Source organism: Camelus ferus, chromosome 21 (assembly GCF_009834535.1).
Source record: "Camelus ferus isolate YT-003-E chromosome 21, BCGSAC_Cfer_1.0, whole genome shotgun sequence".
Taxonomy (NCBI): domain Eukaryota; kingdom Metazoa; phylum Chordata; class Mammalia; order Artiodactyla; family Camelidae; genus Camelus; species Camelus ferus.
Window position 1 is genome coordinate 5,025,246 of NC_045716.1, and position 18,548 is coordinate 5,043,793.

The 18,548-nt window shown below is 39.5% G+C and overlaps 1 protein-coding gene across 8 annotated transcripts in view; it reads left to right on the top strand.

The window, feature by feature from the left end:
* ABL2 (ABL proto-oncogene 2, non-receptor tyrosine kinase) overlaps nt 1–18,548 on the top strand; it is a 94,314-nt gene that overhangs the window by 65,996 nt on the left and 9,770 nt on the right. For 4 of the 8 annotated variants that reach the window (XM_032463651.1, XM_032463654.1, XM_032463650.1 and 1 more), the window contains exons 2-11: nt 1,367–1,429; nt 2,718–2,888; nt 6,616–6,911; nt 9,479–9,751; nt 10,803–10,887; nt 11,825–12,002; nt 12,619–12,803; nt 13,838–13,990; nt 14,878–14,967; nt 17,970–18,143. In XM_032463651.1, coding sequence (XP_032319542.1) covers nt 1,367–1,429; nt 2,718–2,888; nt 6,616–6,911; nt 9,479–9,751; nt 10,803–10,887; nt 11,825–12,002; nt 12,619–12,803; nt 13,838–13,990; nt 14,878–14,967; nt 17,970–18,143 — 1,668 coding nt within the window. The remainder of the gene's footprint in view (nt 1–1,366; nt 1,430–2,717; nt 2,889–6,615; nt 6,912–9,478; nt 9,752–10,802; nt 10,888–11,824; nt 12,003–12,618; nt 12,804–13,837; nt 13,991–14,877; nt 14,968–17,969; nt 18,144–18,548) is intronic. The other 4 variants (XM_032463653.1, XM_032463657.1, XM_032463652.1 and 1 more) reach the window with 1 other exon arrangement.

Below are 18,548 nucleotides of genomic sequence, written 5' to 3' on the forward strand. Positions count from 1 at the left end.
AAAATAAGATGTAAGTATATGTTATTTGCTGTTTTTTGCCTGATAGGATTTGAGTTGGCTTTAGTGTCTGCTTCATTACTGTTTCTGACTTGGTAATACAAAAGTTTTTATTATCCTTGGCTTTTGTTGGTCTTACAGTTTCAAACACGGGGGACTTCCTTTTGTCTAAAAAGAAGGAAATATACTTGAACTGTTTGATAATCATTAAATCAAGTAATAATCATAAAACATTGTAGTGTGTTACCACTATCACTGGCAGGAAACATTATTGTGGATCATGTGGTATTCAGTATAGAACTTAAAAAAAGTTGTGAATATTCTCTGTACTTCGTTTTGGTATTTTCATTTTAATAATGTAGCCCAATGGAAATTCTGCTAGAGTAGATAGTTTTTTATTAGAATAAAGAAAAACATAGTACATGAGACCAGTTTGAAGCGTGTTTTATATAAAAATGGTATTTTGGGTTTTGGGTAATCCTAATTTGTCTTAGTAAATAATACAGCTGTTCCTGTTCACTATAATTCTACATTTAAACAAGGAACAACATACTTGTTTCAAATCAGCTTTTCAGGATGTCTGGACGTGTCTTTAGATTTGTTGTAACACTCTTAATGTAAGACAGTTTAATAAGCTGTGAAATTTTAAATACATACTCTTTTTAAGCAGAGGAAGGAATGTAATGAAGTGAAATTAAACATACTGTTAGGAGACCATCCAACCTATGAGAGGAATGTCTGCCTATATCATGTAGACGGTTATGAAGCCATTTTTAAAACATTGGTTAATGCTATTTTAAGTTTAAAATACATCTCATTGTTTCCCATCACTTATATTTTTGTGTAATTTGGTCATTCATTCAGTCAGCAGTTATTGAACACATATTATGCAACTTACTAGAAAAGAGATACAGTTCCTGTACCAAGGAGCATGTTGTGAAGTTGGGGAAATAAACATAAGTTGAAGGTATTCTAAATATAAATAAGGGGGTATTAATGCAGCAAGTGTAATGCTTTTGAGAGCACAATGTGGAGGAGCATGTGAAACTTCCCAGGGGAGGTTATATTGGCGTTTGAATGTTTAAAAAAAAAAAAAGGGAGAGATTAGCCAGTCAAAAAAAAGAGTGGGATGAGGTCACATATCTGGGTAGACAGGACTGTGTGAACAAAGGCAAAAAGGTGGGAAGTGTCATGGTACCTGTCAAAGTTTAAAATTAGAAGTGTGGAGTGGGGGAGAGGTGAAGATGGAGAAGTAGGTGGAGACCTGATCATGATACCTCGAAGGCCATGTTCAAGAGATTTTAGCTTGATGGTGAACTACTGAAGAATCTTAAGAAGTGTGACATGGTCAAATTTTTGTCTTAAATAGATCACTTTGCCAGCTGTGTGGAGGATGGATTTGAGGGAGACAAGACTGGAGGCAGTAGTCCAGGTGAGAGATGACGGGGATCTGAACTAAGGCTTTGGCAGTAGGGCTGGAGAAGAGGGAATGGATTGGGAAAGAAAGAAAGCCGCAGATCAAAGTGTTTTTCTCCTTCATGTGTGATGATAAAACCAAGTTTAAGTTAAAAATGAGTGGAGGGAGAGGGAGGGAGAGGCATACTAGAGAAGTGTTGTTATATCACATAGGCAGTTGGATAGTGGCAGATAGCCACTAAAAACAGCTTTAGTGATTAAGAAAATTGCTGCTGGGGGAAGAGCGGTGTATTTTAATAGTCCTGGGCTGTGGGAAGCAGGTGAACTTTAAGATGGCATGGAGATCACCTGTTTGTGTAGTCACACTAAACTTGGCAACCATTAAAGCCTTGAAGAAACCAGGTCTTACAAGGCTTCAACTGTTACACGTGGTGGAAACTCAGTAAATCATGTCCATTGTTGGTGATATTTTCTAAAGCCCTAATTAAGTTATAGATAGTTTATAAAAATATACCACCTAGAAAAAGAAAATAGGGTTAAATTTTTTTTCCTTTAAACAATTAACAATTGAAAGCTGCAATGTTATAGGCAGTGCATAGTAACACAAAGGTATTTTGGGATGCCAAGAATATTTTGTGTTAAACCAAAATATTTTTGTTGCTTAGTAGATAATTTTAGGATTTTTCCCCCAAAAGCACTATTTCCATAATTTTCTATATGTAAATAGGTCTGAATGCCATCTGTACGTGTTTCTTAAAATCTCTGTTATCTTTTCCACAATTTGTTTTATATGGAGAGTGTAAGGGAAGAAAGGTAGTTTGGCAGGACTTACAAAACATAACTATTTCCTTTTTTTGGTGGTGGGGGATCTTAAGTATTTGGGAGACACATGTAACTATTCCATCTTAAAGCCACCATCACCCGGAGAAACTATCTTGTATGGTTTTTAAAATGGATTGCCATTTCTTTTTAAGTTTCCTTTTTCCATTTTTGAGATTTTAAGGAAACTGTTGGATTTCCTATTCATTTATTTCTGATTTTGATTACTGCACATTCATCACAGTTAAATGCTCATTTTGTGTTCTTTTCTCTATCTTGGTATATTTTGAATGAGTAGACTTCTCTCATGTTTAGGAGACGGTGCCATTTGTTCATTCTTCATGACATCACAGCTACGTGTACAGTTTTGTTCCACCCTGGAGCCGTTAGCATATGCCAGCAGCTAAAATACTGTGTATGTACTGTATGGAAGTGAATTTGCAGTTCTTGGACTTACTGCGGCCTTGTTTCTCTGTGTCTTTCAGAAGCCTTGCACCGCCCCTATGGCTGTGATGTTGAGCCCCAGGCCCTGAATGAAGCCATCAGGTGGAGCTCCAAGGAGAACTTGCTCGGAGCCACTGAGAGTGACCCTAATCTCTTTGTTGCACTTTATGATTTTGTAGCAAGTGGTGATAACACACTCAGTATCACTAAAGGTGAGCTTCTGTGTAACATCCTCTCACTTCTCAGTTTACATTAGTGGTTAAGAAATAAAGGGGGCTTTTCTAGTTTCTGCTTCTGACTGAAATTAGCTTGGTGATTTGGGCACAGATACTTTTGGTTCATTGTCTTTTTTTTAACCTGTGTTGGGATAATGCCGCCTTTATCTACTTTATAGGATTTATTAAGGATAGAGTGAAATAAAATACTTTAGAAAAAATACCGCACAATATACACATTTACTCATCCTCAGATTCTGTTCTATGTGTAGTAAGCGGCATTCATCTGCCGCACAGGTAAGGTTCACCTGTGCGCCTCTTTTCACTGAACCGTGGCTGACTGAGATGAGTCGTGGTGCCAGACCCCAGCACAACTCAGTGTTCGTGGATGCTGCCTATCTGAGAACCATTTGCAACCAGTCTGCACTGAGATTAAGAACTTGCACCCAAATTGTAAACCAACTACATAAGTAAGCTCAGTACTTAACTATTTAGTTTAGCTGACTTGTTTTTTCTCCTGGGAACAAGACTTTTAGTATGAGAAGGTAGCTCGGTGATTCACGTTCTGGCACCTGTGTCTTATCTTGTGGACGTGCTTTGAGTAGCGCTGGCCTAGACAGCTTGTCCCACATTTGTGTGTATGTGGGTTAGTGAAAGGACTAGTAGGAAGGGTTTCTATTGTAGTAATAACCTCAAGAGAGTAGTAGTTTATTTCAGTAGTAAATTCTTATCAAAGGGAACACCAAGAACATGATCAAGTAAAATCATCCATTATTGGTTTTTTGAACAAGGACAGAAAATATGGAACTTTTACGAGAAAGAAATAGGAGAGTGAGGCATTCTCATTATGTACATGAGTTGAATTGCTAATTTGCATAAGCGCTTCTTGTCCTTTGAACTTCTGAAAGCTTCTTACAGGGAAAAATATGTTAAAGGATAATTAAAAATTTTTTAGTTTTATTAAATTATTTTCTTCCCATTTAAAAAAAATTGAAGTATAGTCAGTTTACAGTGTGTCAGTTTCTGGTGTATAGCATGTTTCAGTCATACATATGTATGCATATATTCTTTTTCATATTCTTTTTCATTATAGGTTACCATAAGATATTAGTTCCTTGTGCAATAGAGTATAAACTTGTTGTTTATCTATTTTATATATAGTAGTTAGTAATTTTTAACTAAATGAAATTGTAACTTAAATGATTATTTGTCAAACACATTCTTCTTATTTGTAAGGTTCAGATTGAGGTGTTAAGTAGGAGTGGATATACCAAATTAATAGAGGACAGGCCTCCACTCAAAGAATGTTACCCCTAAATAAAATCTTTATATACATCAGTTTTTAAAAATTCATCACAAGCAGAAATCCTTAAAACTGAGTTTCTCAAAGTAGGGTATAGGTATGTCCCCAGAGTGGATGTGACGGTATGAATACATGTACCAGGAGGTTTCAAAGGTACAGGAAAAATAAAGAGCAGTATTATCTCCTAGTGTCAATCTAAAGATTTTAGGTAGTTTTGGGGGCGGGATGGTGGTGGTATTTGTATGTGTATGTCAGAGGGTGTTTTCTGCATTGGGAGGAAAATTTTACACAAAGTTTTAGGATAAAACAAAGGACTTCAGAGACATTTTATGCTGCGTGGTAGGTAGTCTCTTTGGGCTAAAACACACTCTTTTACCTTTAGGTTCTTCAGTGGAGAAGTTTGTGAAGTGAAGACTCAGAACATTCTTTCCTTGGTATAATTTTCATATTAGTAGTTTCCAAGGTAGCTCAGTCACCAAGGAAACATTGATAAAGAAAGTCTGTTGATTCATCGGTTACCAGTTAGGGTAACCACGAGTATGCGGCTCAAGAAGTGTGAGTCTCTTTATCTTATGGCCAACAGTGATTTCTCTTAAAACCTATGAAATGCCAGATTTTTATACAGGTTCTTATTGATACAAAGATACCATGCTAAAGCTATTTTATTATTTGAAAAGACAAGAAAATATTTTAAAAATAAAATAGCAGTACTTAATTTCTTCTTGGAAGATGATATCTTGCTTCAGTGAATAAACAAAGTTCTCCCAGGATTCTTCCGGTAATAGGACCAATATTTATGTCCGTTGTCAATTTCTGTGGCACTCGAAACTCTCAGAGTAGAAAATTCTGCTTGTAATTGCCAAAAAGAGAAACCAACCAAAGACCTAGGGTGTGTGACTGTATCCTGATCGTGATGACCTGTCGTCAGTTCTTTGTAAGGAAGCAACAATAGTATCAGTATACTTAGGGCTGGACTTAGTCTTCACTTCCTGTTTTCTTGGTGTATTAGAGAAAAGCTACCGACCAAGTTTTATTTGGCTTTTTAGCAACACTAAGATTTTTTTTCCCCTGCAGATATGGTTGGGAAGTATTTATCTGTACACTTGTGCATTTCCACCACCATGTGCATACACACTCCTATCCATTTGTGTGTATATATATATATATGTCTTCGTGTGTGTGCACATGCATATACTCTTATTTTTACTTATTGAATGTCTCATGTCCAAGGGTCTTGGGTGAGTTAGTAGGCGCTAACAGAAAGCTATCTTAACGGTAAAACATTTCTGTAGGCCACTGAAAAAAGTTAGATGGCTGCCAGAATAATAATTTTGGGTTTTTCCTCAACAACCTTTGCCTCCCTGGTAACTGCTGGGCTATGTGCTTTTGATTGAGCTGGGTTTCTTCTGTTTTCTGACACTGAGAAGTGGATGTGAACTCTATAGGAAGGCTTGCATCTCTCAGAAGTGGGGGCCTAAGACCTTATAAGGATTCTTTAAATTATCGTTTATTACTATTGGTATCTCTTTCACCTTTCCTGTTTGGTTTGTGCTGCAAGCACAGGGGCAGGATGTATGCTTAGGGAGTCTAAAGTTGATAACAACTTCATTAGAAAATCAGGGGCATTGAAGTTGACGGCAGTGACACTCTGAGTAACTTGAGTCTTGGGTTTCAACTTTAGACTCAACTTCCCTTTCCCACACACTAATTTTGGAGGAGCGGATGGGGTGATTCATTCGTCATGGGGAATGGGAGGGAAATTGGAAAACTATGACTATTTTAAAACTTGAGTCCTGGAAAAGACTGTGCTTTGGGAGTCCTCACTGGCCACCCCTTCCCCAAACACGGTTTTTTTCCTGAAGATGTTGCTGAAAGCTCTGTGGTTTGTCCTTTTTTTTTTTTTTTTTTTTTTTTAACATTGTTGGTTTTGTAGTCTTGGTGCCAACTGAGATTTAGAAGTAAGTTTATATTTCACATATCTTATCCTTAAATCCTTGATTGTTGTTAACGTTGAACCATACATAAGATACATTCCCTGATAAACTGAGGGAAAAATGAATTTTATTTATCTTTTTTGAAGGATGAAATTGCGTCATTTCCAAACACTTGAGTAGCCTTTCTCTCTTTATATGCCACCTTAGTACCTTACATGGAGTTTCCTATGGTGTAAAAAATGTTTAAAAACCTGTAGGTAATGCCAGAAAACCATTTCTAACTATGCTGCTTTTGTTTAAGCTACAGGCTGAAGATACAGTCAGGCAATGATGACAGCCAAGTTTGTTTTCATTGTTTTTAAAGATTTTGGGGGGCATAAAAGTCCTTGATGCATTTTTCAGTGAGTTTAAAGTTTGACAGTGGACTACTTCTGTTTGAGATAATCTTAACATCTTTTCTTTCCCTCTGCGGTGGCCTCCTGGCTAGGTGAAAAACTATGCGTCCTTGGTTACAACCAGAATGGTGAGTGGAGTGAAGTTCGCTCTAAGAATGGCCAGGGTTGGGTGCCAAGCAACTACATCACCCCAGTGAACAGCCTGGAGAAGCACTCCTGGTACCACGGACCTGTGTCTCGCAGCGCCGCGGAGTATCTGCTCAGCAGTCTGATCAACGGCAGCTTCCTGGTGCGAGACAGTGAGAGCAGCCCCGGGCAGCTGTCAATCTCGCTCAGGTACGAGGGGCGCGTGTACCACTACAGGATCAACGCCGCTGCAGACGGCAAGGTGAGCCCGGCCGGCAGCCCCCGACGTGCGGGCTGGCCGCTCCTGAGACTCAGTATGCAGAGCGACTAAAGAATATAGTTTTTATGTTTGACGCAAAATAATCACTGACACGAGTGTGAGCTGTTTGGCATTATTGGAGCTTATTCTTGTCAAAAGAGTATGGTAATAGAAACTAAAAACAGTATTACGGTAATAGTTTAATGATGAGCTAGGTTTGAAGGTGAAGAAGGAAGGAAACAGCTGTGTAAGTTAGCTGTTCAGTATACAAGTGTGCACATAGGCATCCAATACATTATGTAGCCTTTATAAATTAAACCTCGTATCTTTGAAAATTACAATAATCTCTGCCAGAAAGTTTACAGAGTAAGAATTTAGGCTTGTGAGACTGATGTTGATCATTAATGTATGTTAATATAAATAGATCAGTCAGTCACTTAGCAGTTTACGTGTTGGAAAGACCAACCATACAAGAATGGGTGTGCTGGAATGGAACTGTTTTACTTTATAAATGATAATGCATAGCCTTGTGTCGGTTCTGTTGGACAGTAAATTTAGGTTGAATTGTCTCTTCCACTCTTTCCCTCTTTGTGATCTGCATCGTAGGGAGAAAGCACAGGCTTTAGAGCAGGCAGGTCTAGTTTGCTGGGTAACTCTACCACTTATTAACCTTGTGATCTTAATTAAGCCTCAGTTTCCCATCCCATTTTATTGGATTCTTGTGAGGATTAAGTGAAATAATTTCTATAAAACATAGTGGCTGGTACAAAGTAGGAAATAAGTAAATTGTTAATTTTCTTTCTCTTTTGCACCACTTTACAGACGACTTTTGATGAAACCAAATAAGGTCAGACAGCTGATAATGTAGGAGAGACTCAGCTCTGCTTATGGTGTTACACCCAACAGGGATGTTCTCAGCAGCTTTACATGTAGTAGTCAGAGGCTGGAAGCATCCAACTTTCTAACAGCAGTAGAATGGATTAATAAATTTTGGCCTATTCATAAAATGGAATCTCATACAACAACAAAAATGAACTTGGTACTGCTATACATACTATCAGAAAAAACTATGACCCACCAGCTACTTGCTTTTGAAAATAAAATTTTGTTGAAACGTAGCCACACCCATTTGTTTATGTGCTGTTTACAGCTGCTTTCTCATTACTACGGCAGATGTGAGTAATGACAGAGATGCTATGGCCACAAGCCTAAAATACTTGATATCTGGCCCTGTCAGAGATGAATCTCATACACACAAAACTGAGTTACAGGGGTTAGTGACTCCCAGTGGACGGGTCTGATGGTAGTGGGAATGACTGCTGATGGGCCAGAGGTTTCTTTGTAGGGTGATGAAGATGCTCTGGTGTTAGGTAGTGGTAATGGTGGGACAACCACTGAATATAATAAAACCACTGAATTGTACACTTGAAATGGTGAATTTTATGGTATGATACATGAATTATAATCACAGTTTTTAAAAAGTTGAATGCAGGAAAGCAGGCACAATACTTACCTATGTGATTCCATCCTGTGTAGGTGTGATTCACAGGCAGGCAGAGCTAATCCAAGGTGTTAGGAGTCAGCAGGGTGGTTACCTCTGCAGGGGTAAACAGCTGGGAAGGCACGAGGGAGCTTTCTGTGGTGCTGGTAATGTTATAATTCTTGGTGTGGGAGATATTTACGTGGGTGAGTTCACGTTATAAAAGTCATCAATTCTCCATGTATTAATTGCATACTCTTTGGAAATACAATAGATGTTTCTTTTTTAAAAAATAAACAAGTGCCCTTGGGAGATAAGGCCCAGAGACTGCTATCTGTATACTTCTTACTGGTTATCAGAAATTAACTACTATTTTGTTAACAACCCTCTGAAATAAAATTGTGGCTTTTTTAATGGCCTAGACACTCAAAAGCACATCCTATTGAAATAAAAATTATAAGATATTTTAATATCCTCTCTCTACCAAGTAAATCAAAATAAATTTTTTTTGTTGTTGATTTTTTTTTTGAGTTAAAGTAGGTTTATTCAAAGAGATACATTGAAAGGCAAGAGAAAGGCCACGAGGTGTTGGGGTTGGGTGCTCAGATTAAAAGTAGGTACATACTTCATAGACAGTGCGGGCTGTCTCCAAACGAAGAGAGAGAGAGAGAGAGAGGCGGCCCAAAATAAGTGGTTTTTAAGTTATGTTCTGTGCAAGGTTCTGAAGTGGTATTTCATAAACTCTTACAAGAGGCCAGTCCCCTCTTATCTACTTTAATCAGCGCGTCTCTTCCATTACCTTACGTATTTGGGCTCCACAATCTTTTTCCTTAAAAATACTTGAAGACCAGTGCTCTTGATGACCCAGAGAGAGATTTTGGAAGCGTTCCCTTCCTCAAGACTAGGGCTGCTTTAGGAAACATAGGGAGAATGGTTTAAATGATACTGAACTGAAGTTCTGTTTCCCTCTGCTACCATGGTTTAATTCTCCCTTTGCCTTAATGAGATAACGCCCTATTTTCATCCCTTGAGACCAGTGGAACACTGACTGCCTCCTGGTTGGCTTAGCTTTTCTCCGCTCTCCCCCCAGGTGTATGTCACCGCTGAGAGCCGCTTTAGCACCTTGGCTGAGCTTGTTCACCATCACTCCACAGTGGCTGACGGGCTGGTGACAACACTACACTACCCAGCACCCAAGTGTAATAAGCCTACCGTCTACGGTGTGTCCCCCATCCATGACAAATGGGAAATGGAACGAACAGATATTACCATGAAGCACAAACTTGGAGGTGGTCAGTATGGAGAGGTTTACGTTGGCGTCTGGAAGAAATACAGCCTTACGGTTGCTGTGAAAACACTGAAGGTGGGTTGCTGAGAATTACACTTTTCAGGCATCTTTTTCTTTTGTGCTGAATTTCTTGGAAATATCAACGTGCCCTTCTTTAACTTTGGAACACTTTCCACCCACTGGTGCCAAGCACATCAGCAGATGGTGATGATTAACCCTGGTGCCACTGCTGACAACGCAGGGGCAGACTTCACTGCAGTGCAGTGAAGCCCATTATGTGGGGAAGGTTTGTCTCTGGAGGCTGCTGATGTAGTCTTAGTGGGAGGTTAGAAGCAAATTACAAGTTATAAAAGCAAAACAAGCTGTTTAACTTCCTCAGAGCAACCACCGCTGGACAGAATTCTTCATGCACTGTTGGAGAATCATGGGCTCTCTTTTTCCTGTTCTGTCCTTTCTCTCTCTGCTGCTTGCTCCTCCCATCTCCATGAGATTAGATCACTTCTTATTCTTAATATTCACAGAAATATGATATGTCCCCCCACCACCACCTTTAAGCATCCTGGTATCAAATTACAAGTTACATCACTCATTCCGTTCTCTGAAGATTCCCTCACATGCCTCAGTAGCTCTGGCATGTCACTCGTAAGGACTGCCCTTGACCTATGAGTAGTGGTCAGTTCTTTTAGCAAGCACTTGTTCTGAGTGTGAGACACTACGCACAGCCTTGCAAACAAGCATTGCTCTTTAAGGAATTTGTCAGGAAGACAGACACTCTCTGTCCTTTCAAAGGCTGAGCTGTAGAGAAGTAAATTATCAGAGGACTGAGGTATCATCCAAGGCTCTTCCTCTTTGAGTTGTTATAGGACATGATTGCTGAGTTTTGCTTACCCTACTATATTTTATTCCAGTTTCAAATATTGAATAAATTCAAGGAGACATTTTTCTTTTTTAATTGGACTTGTATAGAGCATATTACGTTGTGATAAAATTTCTTGAAGTAAGTGCTAAATTACTCAAAAGATACCCGCTTTTAGAGCTGAAGTTTTAGGATTGTGAGTTGACTCAAATGATTATTAAGATGGGGGCTTGTCCCTCTCCTTTTTTTCTTATCTTTCCCCTTTTCCAGGAAGATACTATGGAGGTGGAAGAATTCCTAAAAGAAGCTGCAGTGATGAAGGAAATCAAGCACCCTAACCTGGTACAACTGCTAGGTGAGGAAGCTTGCCTGCACCACAGGTTTCCTCACAGATGCTGTCCTCACCCCTGTTATCTCCAAATCCCTCTTTTGAATCCCTGTGGTGGAAGCTTCCAGTACGAATCTACTTCAGTAAATGGTTATTATTTTAATCAGCTGTCTCTGTGTTTACAGTTACCCAAGAAACAGTGACCTGGATTGATTGCAATATATGAAATTGCCCAGCTTGTGATAATTGCCCCAGATCCAAAGTTAGAATCCTTCAAAATGATACTAAACCAAAAACTATCACAGAATATTTTTACAAAATAAAGAGACATTGAGCAAAGGACTGTTGAAAAGAAGTGGATTAAAGTTGTGACCAGCTGCCCTCAGCTTGCCTGTGCAAGCAAAAAGTGCTGTGCTGTGATAGATTGGCTTCTCCACCTGTTCGGGTCGCAGAGAAACCTTTGGCTGAAAGCACTGCCCTTTTAAAAACAGGACCAGTTTCTTTGGGTGTCCAGGTTGAGCCAAACTGTGCCAAAGGAGATTGTTTCTTTGGTTCTTTACAAAGGAGTCTTCTGTATATTAGTGAAATCCTGGACTATGGAATCAGTTAATAATCTTTTTAGAAAGCATTGTTACAGGCTAGGCTCACATAGTCTTAACATACACACAGTCGCTGCTACTTTCAGGGATATGTCGTTAGCATGCAGCTGGGAATTGTGGGCCTGTGTGGAACTCTGAAAGTGTTGGTAGTCCTGACCCTCTGTGGGATAGTTGAGGTAACTCTGCTTTTTCCCAAACAAGCACATAATCAAAATGCATATGAATTTCCAGAGAATGATATAGTGGAAACAGAGCTCCCTTATCAACCAGCTTCTTAACCTCGCTAAAATTGTCAGTTATTCTTGCCAAAGTGATGTGGAATGTTTGAATATATGCTAATAGAACAAGCTCTGTTGAATTGTCAGGTGTGTGTACTTTGGAGCCACCATTTTACATTGTGACCGAATACATGCCGTATGGGAACTTGCTGGATTATCTCCGCGAATGCAACCGAGAAGAGGTGACTGCGGTTGTACTGCTGTACATGGCCACGCAGATTTCTTCCGCAATGGAGTATTTAGAGAAGAAGAATTTCATTCATAGGTGTGTAAAAACCTGATTATTGCCTATAATTAACCACGAAGCTACCTCGGCTTAATGTGCAAATAAAGGAAAGAATGTGAGAACCTTGCCCCAAATTCTCAGACGACTCCAGAGAGTAATTTTCTCTTTCACAGGGACCATTGTAATTTCATTTCCAACTTATAAACCTCCTGTACTCGGATTAAAGTATTAATACAGGGCCTCTGCTACTTTCAGAACAGAAAGCTCTTTATTTTGCCCAGGACTATATCCAGGATCTTTTTGCTCCATCTAGTGGCTTAACTTTAAAAATAGCTTTCTGTTTCAGTAAAGAATTTAAAACCTTGTAGAAGAGCATCGGTTGCTCACCTCTGAAACCTATCCCAATATTCTTAGAAAACGGTTTCTGAAGCCTGCTTTATTCTGGCGTCACGTAACTGCCTCTTGATGGGTACCCTACAAGTGATGGATAATTAGTGGCTTTCTACCATGTTTCTGACTTTCATAAAATGCTACCCTATCTGTCAGCACTAAGTCATCTACTCTGCTTGTAGCACAAAGAACCAATAAGAGAGCATTCATGACCATTTTCCAGAACCGTCTGAATGGGCTCACACTAGAGTTCTCTCTCCCACAGAGACCTTGCAGCTCGGAACTGCCTCGTGGGAGAGAACCACGTGGTCAAAGTGGCCGACTTCGGCTTGAGTAGACTGATGACTGGGGACACCTACACTGCTCATGCCGGAGCCAAATTCCCCATTAAGTGGACAGCGCCAGAGAGTCTTGCCTACAACACCTTCTCAATTAAATCTGACGTCTGGGGTAAGGTTGAAAGGGACGTTTTTCTCTGTGTTGTCATTTTATTTTCTTTATTCACAAATGCTTAATTCCTTAATTTTAATTCTTTAGACCTTCTCTTTTCTATAATCAGTATCCTCTGCCTTTATGCCTATCTTTCTTCAGTCATTCAGCAAGCATTTATTAAATACTTACTGTCTGCCAGGCATTGTGTGAGGGAGGCACTTACCGTAGAAAGAAGCTGTGAAGAAGAAATCAAAAAAAAAAAAAAAAAAAAGTCCCCGCCTTCAGAGCGCTCTCGGTCTAGATACTGCATTGCACTGGGGTTCTGATGATTCCCTCTCTGTGGCGCTCCCTGTTTTCTGTGTTGGGCTTTGTTGCTTGTTTACAGAGTACTGTGACACAGAGTAGCGGCCTCTTTTCAGAGGTGTGATGAAGTGTCATCTAGAATTTGTCCTTGCAACTCATCTTGTTTCTACTGCTCTGAAAAGCAGTATGACTTAGTAGAGGTTCAAGGGACAGAACAAGTCTGGAAGTTTGCACTGGGGGCCAGTAGAAATAGTTGAAGGATTCTAGGTCACATTTTACCAGAAATCTCAAACTCAGGAATAACCTATGACAAAGTCAAGCAAATTGTTTTTTCAAGTGTGAACTTTATCTTAAGTGAGTCCATTTTTATATTACTCTTCTAGTACTAGCTGACTTAAAAATTATGAAATTCATTAAACAGATCATAAATTGCTCTAAGAATAGTTTGACTATACCACAGACCTCTTATATGGTCATAATTTATTCTCCCTCACTGTAGTAAAGGAAATCCGAATAGAAATGGGGAAATTTAAAGAAAACCATCTTGAGATTATACCTGAAGTGTTCCTGGGTCAGATATCTTAGAAGAATAAGTCATGTTTTTATGAATTAGAAGACTATACTGATATTGTAACAGTGTGATATGTTACCCAAAATTTGAGAGAGAAGTTAACCTATACTTAATGATATAAAATAAATAATAAATCAGAGAAAAGAAATTAAGCTCTTTTTTTTCATCCCTTCTGCAGCTTTTGGGGTACTGTTGTGGGAAATTGCTACATATGGAATGTCACCATACCCAGGGATTGATCTGTCTCAAGTCTATGATCTGCTGGAAAAAGGATATCGAATGGAACAGCCTGAAGGATGTCCCCCTAAGGTGTATGAACTTATGAGAGCGTGTGAGTGTTTTTGCATACTTCAAGTCTGAAGGCTTAAGTAAACAATTCAGGATGATTGTCAAAATTGAAAACATTTTTCCTCTATCAGCGTTGTAAGACTGAATCCAACCTCATGACATAAAGTTGGTCATTGATTAGCCAGCTGGGGTATCATACGCTCTACCATTGAGTCTTTTTGGAATCTGAAGAATCATTGTCTATGGCCCAAATATTCACTCAATTCCCCCCCCCAAAATTTGCATGTTTAGAAGGATTATAAGAAATTGGGTTTGGAGATTAGGCAGTGGGGGGCTGTTTGCAACTACATAAAATGATTATTAACGACTGAGGAGAATACATGAAAGTGACTTCTGTGATGAATAAACAAAAAGCGTCTGACTTGTTACAGTTGAGAAAGTAGGAAGGTGAGCAGTGAATTAAATCGCAGTGTGTTTGAGTATGTTGTGTTGTTTTCTCCTTGAGCATTGGCTTTGCCTACTGCCCTGTCTTTGTCAAATGTGGATTCCACGTTCTTCCTTTCTGATACCCTGTTACGTTTCTGAATGTGTACAGATAGTTATTTATAAGAGTGAATTTGAAGAGGTGTTTTACTATTTCATTTTCCTGTGGAAGAGGACTTGCCATTTTCTAAACCATCTCCCCACCCTTCTGCATCCGTATAGCAGAGGGAATAGGAGCTGAGGCTGCATGGAAGAACCAGCCCTAGGAAGTGGGTTCATTGCACCCCTGAATTTGGAACTAAGAAGCTGCTGCCTCACTGTCATCGTGAACTTGCTGTAACTCTGCTATATCAAGCGCACGTCCTGACACGTGGAGCTCACCATCAGGCCACTGGATATTTAATTCCTGCAAGGAGCTTTTAACAGTGCCTTTCTTTTGTTACATAGGCTGGAAGTGGAGCCCTGCTGACAGGCCCTCTTTTGCTGAAACACATCAAGCTTTTGAAACCATGTTCCATGACTCTAGCATTTCTGAAGGTGAGAATCTGGTGATTTACTGTTGGTGGTGGCTAGCTCTGGGTGCTGGTGATGGTAGTAACATTTCAAAAATGATAGATTCTTGTAATCTGAGACTCCATTTCAGGGTATTGAATTAATTCTTGGCCTTTATTATTCTTGTTTCGCTTTTTATGCTGTTTTAAAATGTATCTTTGTGTCTCTAGCTCATTTTTAATATTGAAATATTTTAACTAGAAATTCAGTCTTTTCAGGAAGAGAATAAGTTCAGTGGTTAAGCATTAACAAGATGTAGGAAAGAGAAGAGGAAAAAAATGAGAATGTTTTTCACCTGCCTGAACAACACCTACAGAGGCAGAACCAAGTCACAAAAGCAATATCCAGAAATTCCATTTCTGGAAATAGATCTTAAGAAAATAAGTATGAACAGAGATTTAGCTATAAAGATGTTGTATCAGAGTGTTGGTTTATAATATTGAATAGTTAAGAATGATTTAAGTATCTATTTTGCTAATTATTATATCCATATAGTTAAATACTTCAAAATGATATTCTTAAATATATTGACATGGAAAGGAGTTTAGAATGAGAATGTTAAGCTGTGAGCAGTGAGAACCATTTTCTTATCTGAAAACAAATATATGACAAGTTTCTACCGTATAGCACAGAGAACTGTATTCAATATTTTGTAGTCACCTATAATGAAAAAGAATATGAAAACGAATATATGTGTGTACATGCATGACTGAAACATGCTGTACACAAGAAATGGACACATTATAAACTGACTACACTTCAATTTGAAAAAAATTAAAAAAACAAAAACAAATGTGTAGACACACAGAGGAAGTTTCCTACTTTTGTGTATAATGCCTCTTTAAAATTCTCTGCAGAAGTCAAATGATAAACTTACTTGTTATAAAGAGAGACTAACCCTAGAGAGCTGAAAACACAGAATTCTTACTTATACTTGCCTATTAGACATTTTGATACAGTTTCAGAATTGTATACGTATTTCCCACATTTTTTTTCCTTCATAATTGAACACAGAACTTACTAGTACTTAAGCTCAAGTTAAAAAGTGTTAGAAGAGGAAATCAGACAAGTTGATTTTTGTCTGCTTCCCTTAGTGATTTATCCCGTGTGGGTAAGAAGAGAGGGAAAAGTGCACCAGCGAAGTTCAGTGAAAAGTGTTTCCATCCTAGTCCTTTGATTCAGGGACCTTCTGGGGGCTGGGAGGGCACTGCTTGCCTTCGGGCCGGATTGAGCAGCTGTCTGTCACAGCTCTTTTTCCCTGTGTGCCCTTTATTTCTTACGGAGTGGTGGAAGTGGTAGAAGTCGTGAACATTGGCCAAAGATTAGGGTCCAGTTCTTTGGTACTTTTATGTAAGCTCTTAACTTCTGTTGAGTCCTTGGCTAAATATTTCTGCTTCTCTTGAAAATGTTATATCCTTTTAGAAAATCAACCCTTACCAGTTTTTCAAAGCTAATTTCAGTTCAAAATTGCTAAGCAAGAAATTGAACATTGTTGAACCCACATTTTATTAAGTATTTAGTCTGTGGCAGGCACTATACTAGGTCTGAGGATGTAGAGGTATGGCATAGTTCCTACCTGAAAAGGATGTATTTATTAGTTGTAAGTGAAAGAAATCTAACCCAAACTCTTCTTAAGCAATAAGAAGATTTAATTGCCTCATAACCAAACCATGGAGAAACAGGATGGTGCTGACCTCTGGGTCACTTGAAGCCGTGGACTCAAATAGCTTCAAGTCTCCTTCCCCTTTCTCTCTCCCTCCTTTGCTTACTTTCATGCACCCATTATCTCTTTACTTTTGTTCCTGCATTGATCTCATCCTCTTAATTGTCCAAGTGGCGTGGAACACATTTGTCAGCTTCCTTGAGGTCATATCCTTACAGCCCATGTCTGCCTCCCAGCTGCATGTATAGCAGCATAAGAACGGAGTCTCACTGGCGTGGCTTGGGTTATGTGTCACGTACCCACTCTGGTGCGGGGAGGGTGAGTTGTCGATGTTTTAAATAATTACCCCCCAAAAAGTTGTAAAATAATAAAAAGAAATTCACAATTTAGTAGATCCATAATTCATTTTTGTTCAGGAATGAATAGCAAAGTATGTCTTTGCCTTATTAGTAAAAGCCACAAAACCCATGACCAGGCTGAGTCAGTCAGCTGAGGCATGCTAATGGGGGTGAACACATTTTCAGGAGCCTCATTTGCTTCATTGGCATAAAGTGGATGGATTGTATTTACCCTTCTCTTTTTTGCAATGCATAACCTGGAAATAAAAATATCTGCAGACATCTGTTTGCTTTGTTCATCCTCTGAGCAAGCACTTAGTAAATGAGGATATGCAAACGACCAAAGAGCATAGGAAATCACCCATCATCAGAGAAGTACAAAATAAAACAATGAGATGCCATGACACATCTGGCCCAGAATGGCTAAAATTAAAATCAAACAAAAAAACCCATAAAGTCAAACTCTGGCAAGCATGCAGAGTAACCAGAACTTTGATACAGTGCTAATGGGGATGTGGACTGGTACAGCCAGTTTGGAGAGGCAGATTGGCAAGACCCAACAAAGCTGAATTTTTGTGCTCCCTGTGGCCCAACAACAGTCCTGCTCCTAGGTGTGTGTGTGCATACGATTGTGAAGCATAAGACACATAGCAGGATGTTCCTAGCAATATATTCATCACAGCCCCAAACTGGAAACGGCTTAAATATTCAAGAGGAGAATGGACGAGTGTTGGTATATTCACACACTCGAACAATACACAGCAACAAGAAGAAACCCTGCCACGTGCAGTAACATGAATGAATCCACAGTAGAGAGTGCTGAGCAGAAGCAGCCAGATGTAGAGTACAGTACTCTGTGGCTAGACTTACATACTTGGGTGCTGCATCCTCCAGTTCTTCTTAGTTGTATGCCTTTTCTGAAAAGAGAAACTCCCCTTTGTGTCATGAAATTGTTCTTTTTATCAGTCCTCTTGTCTTCCTCACAGAGGTAGCTGAAGAGCTTGGGAGAGCTGCCTCCTCATCATCTGTTGTTCCGTATCTGCCCCGACTGCCTATACTTCCTTCCAAGACCCGGACGCTGAAGAAGCAGGGGGAGAACAAGGAGAATATTGAAGGGGCACAAGATGCCACAGAAAATTCTGCTTCCAGTTCAGCACCAGGTATGAGTCCCTAGGCAGGCGGTCAGACTGCCTTGTTGAAAGAGCCATGGGGTGTGATGCTTCTATTTCCGCTTTCCTGCCCGTCTTCCCCGAGGAAAGTGTGGCTGGCGTCTGTTTTATTTACCTCTCTGGTCCTCGGCTCTGCATCGACAGCGTGGGTAGTCCTGATCTGTTCGTCCAGCGCACAGCTCTGTCTCCCACTCCATTTCCTCAGCTCCTGATTCCCAGGTAGTTACTGTCTTCACAGTTCGGCCAAAATTTCTTCATTGAGCCTGACTGGTGAGGCCAGGTTATGCTGTAGTTTCTAGAGAAAAGATGAATGTTGAGTTAAAAACCTCAGGTTTTTGTTTCCGTTTATATCCCACATCGCATTGGAACAGCAGTGTGAAATGATAATGCACTTAC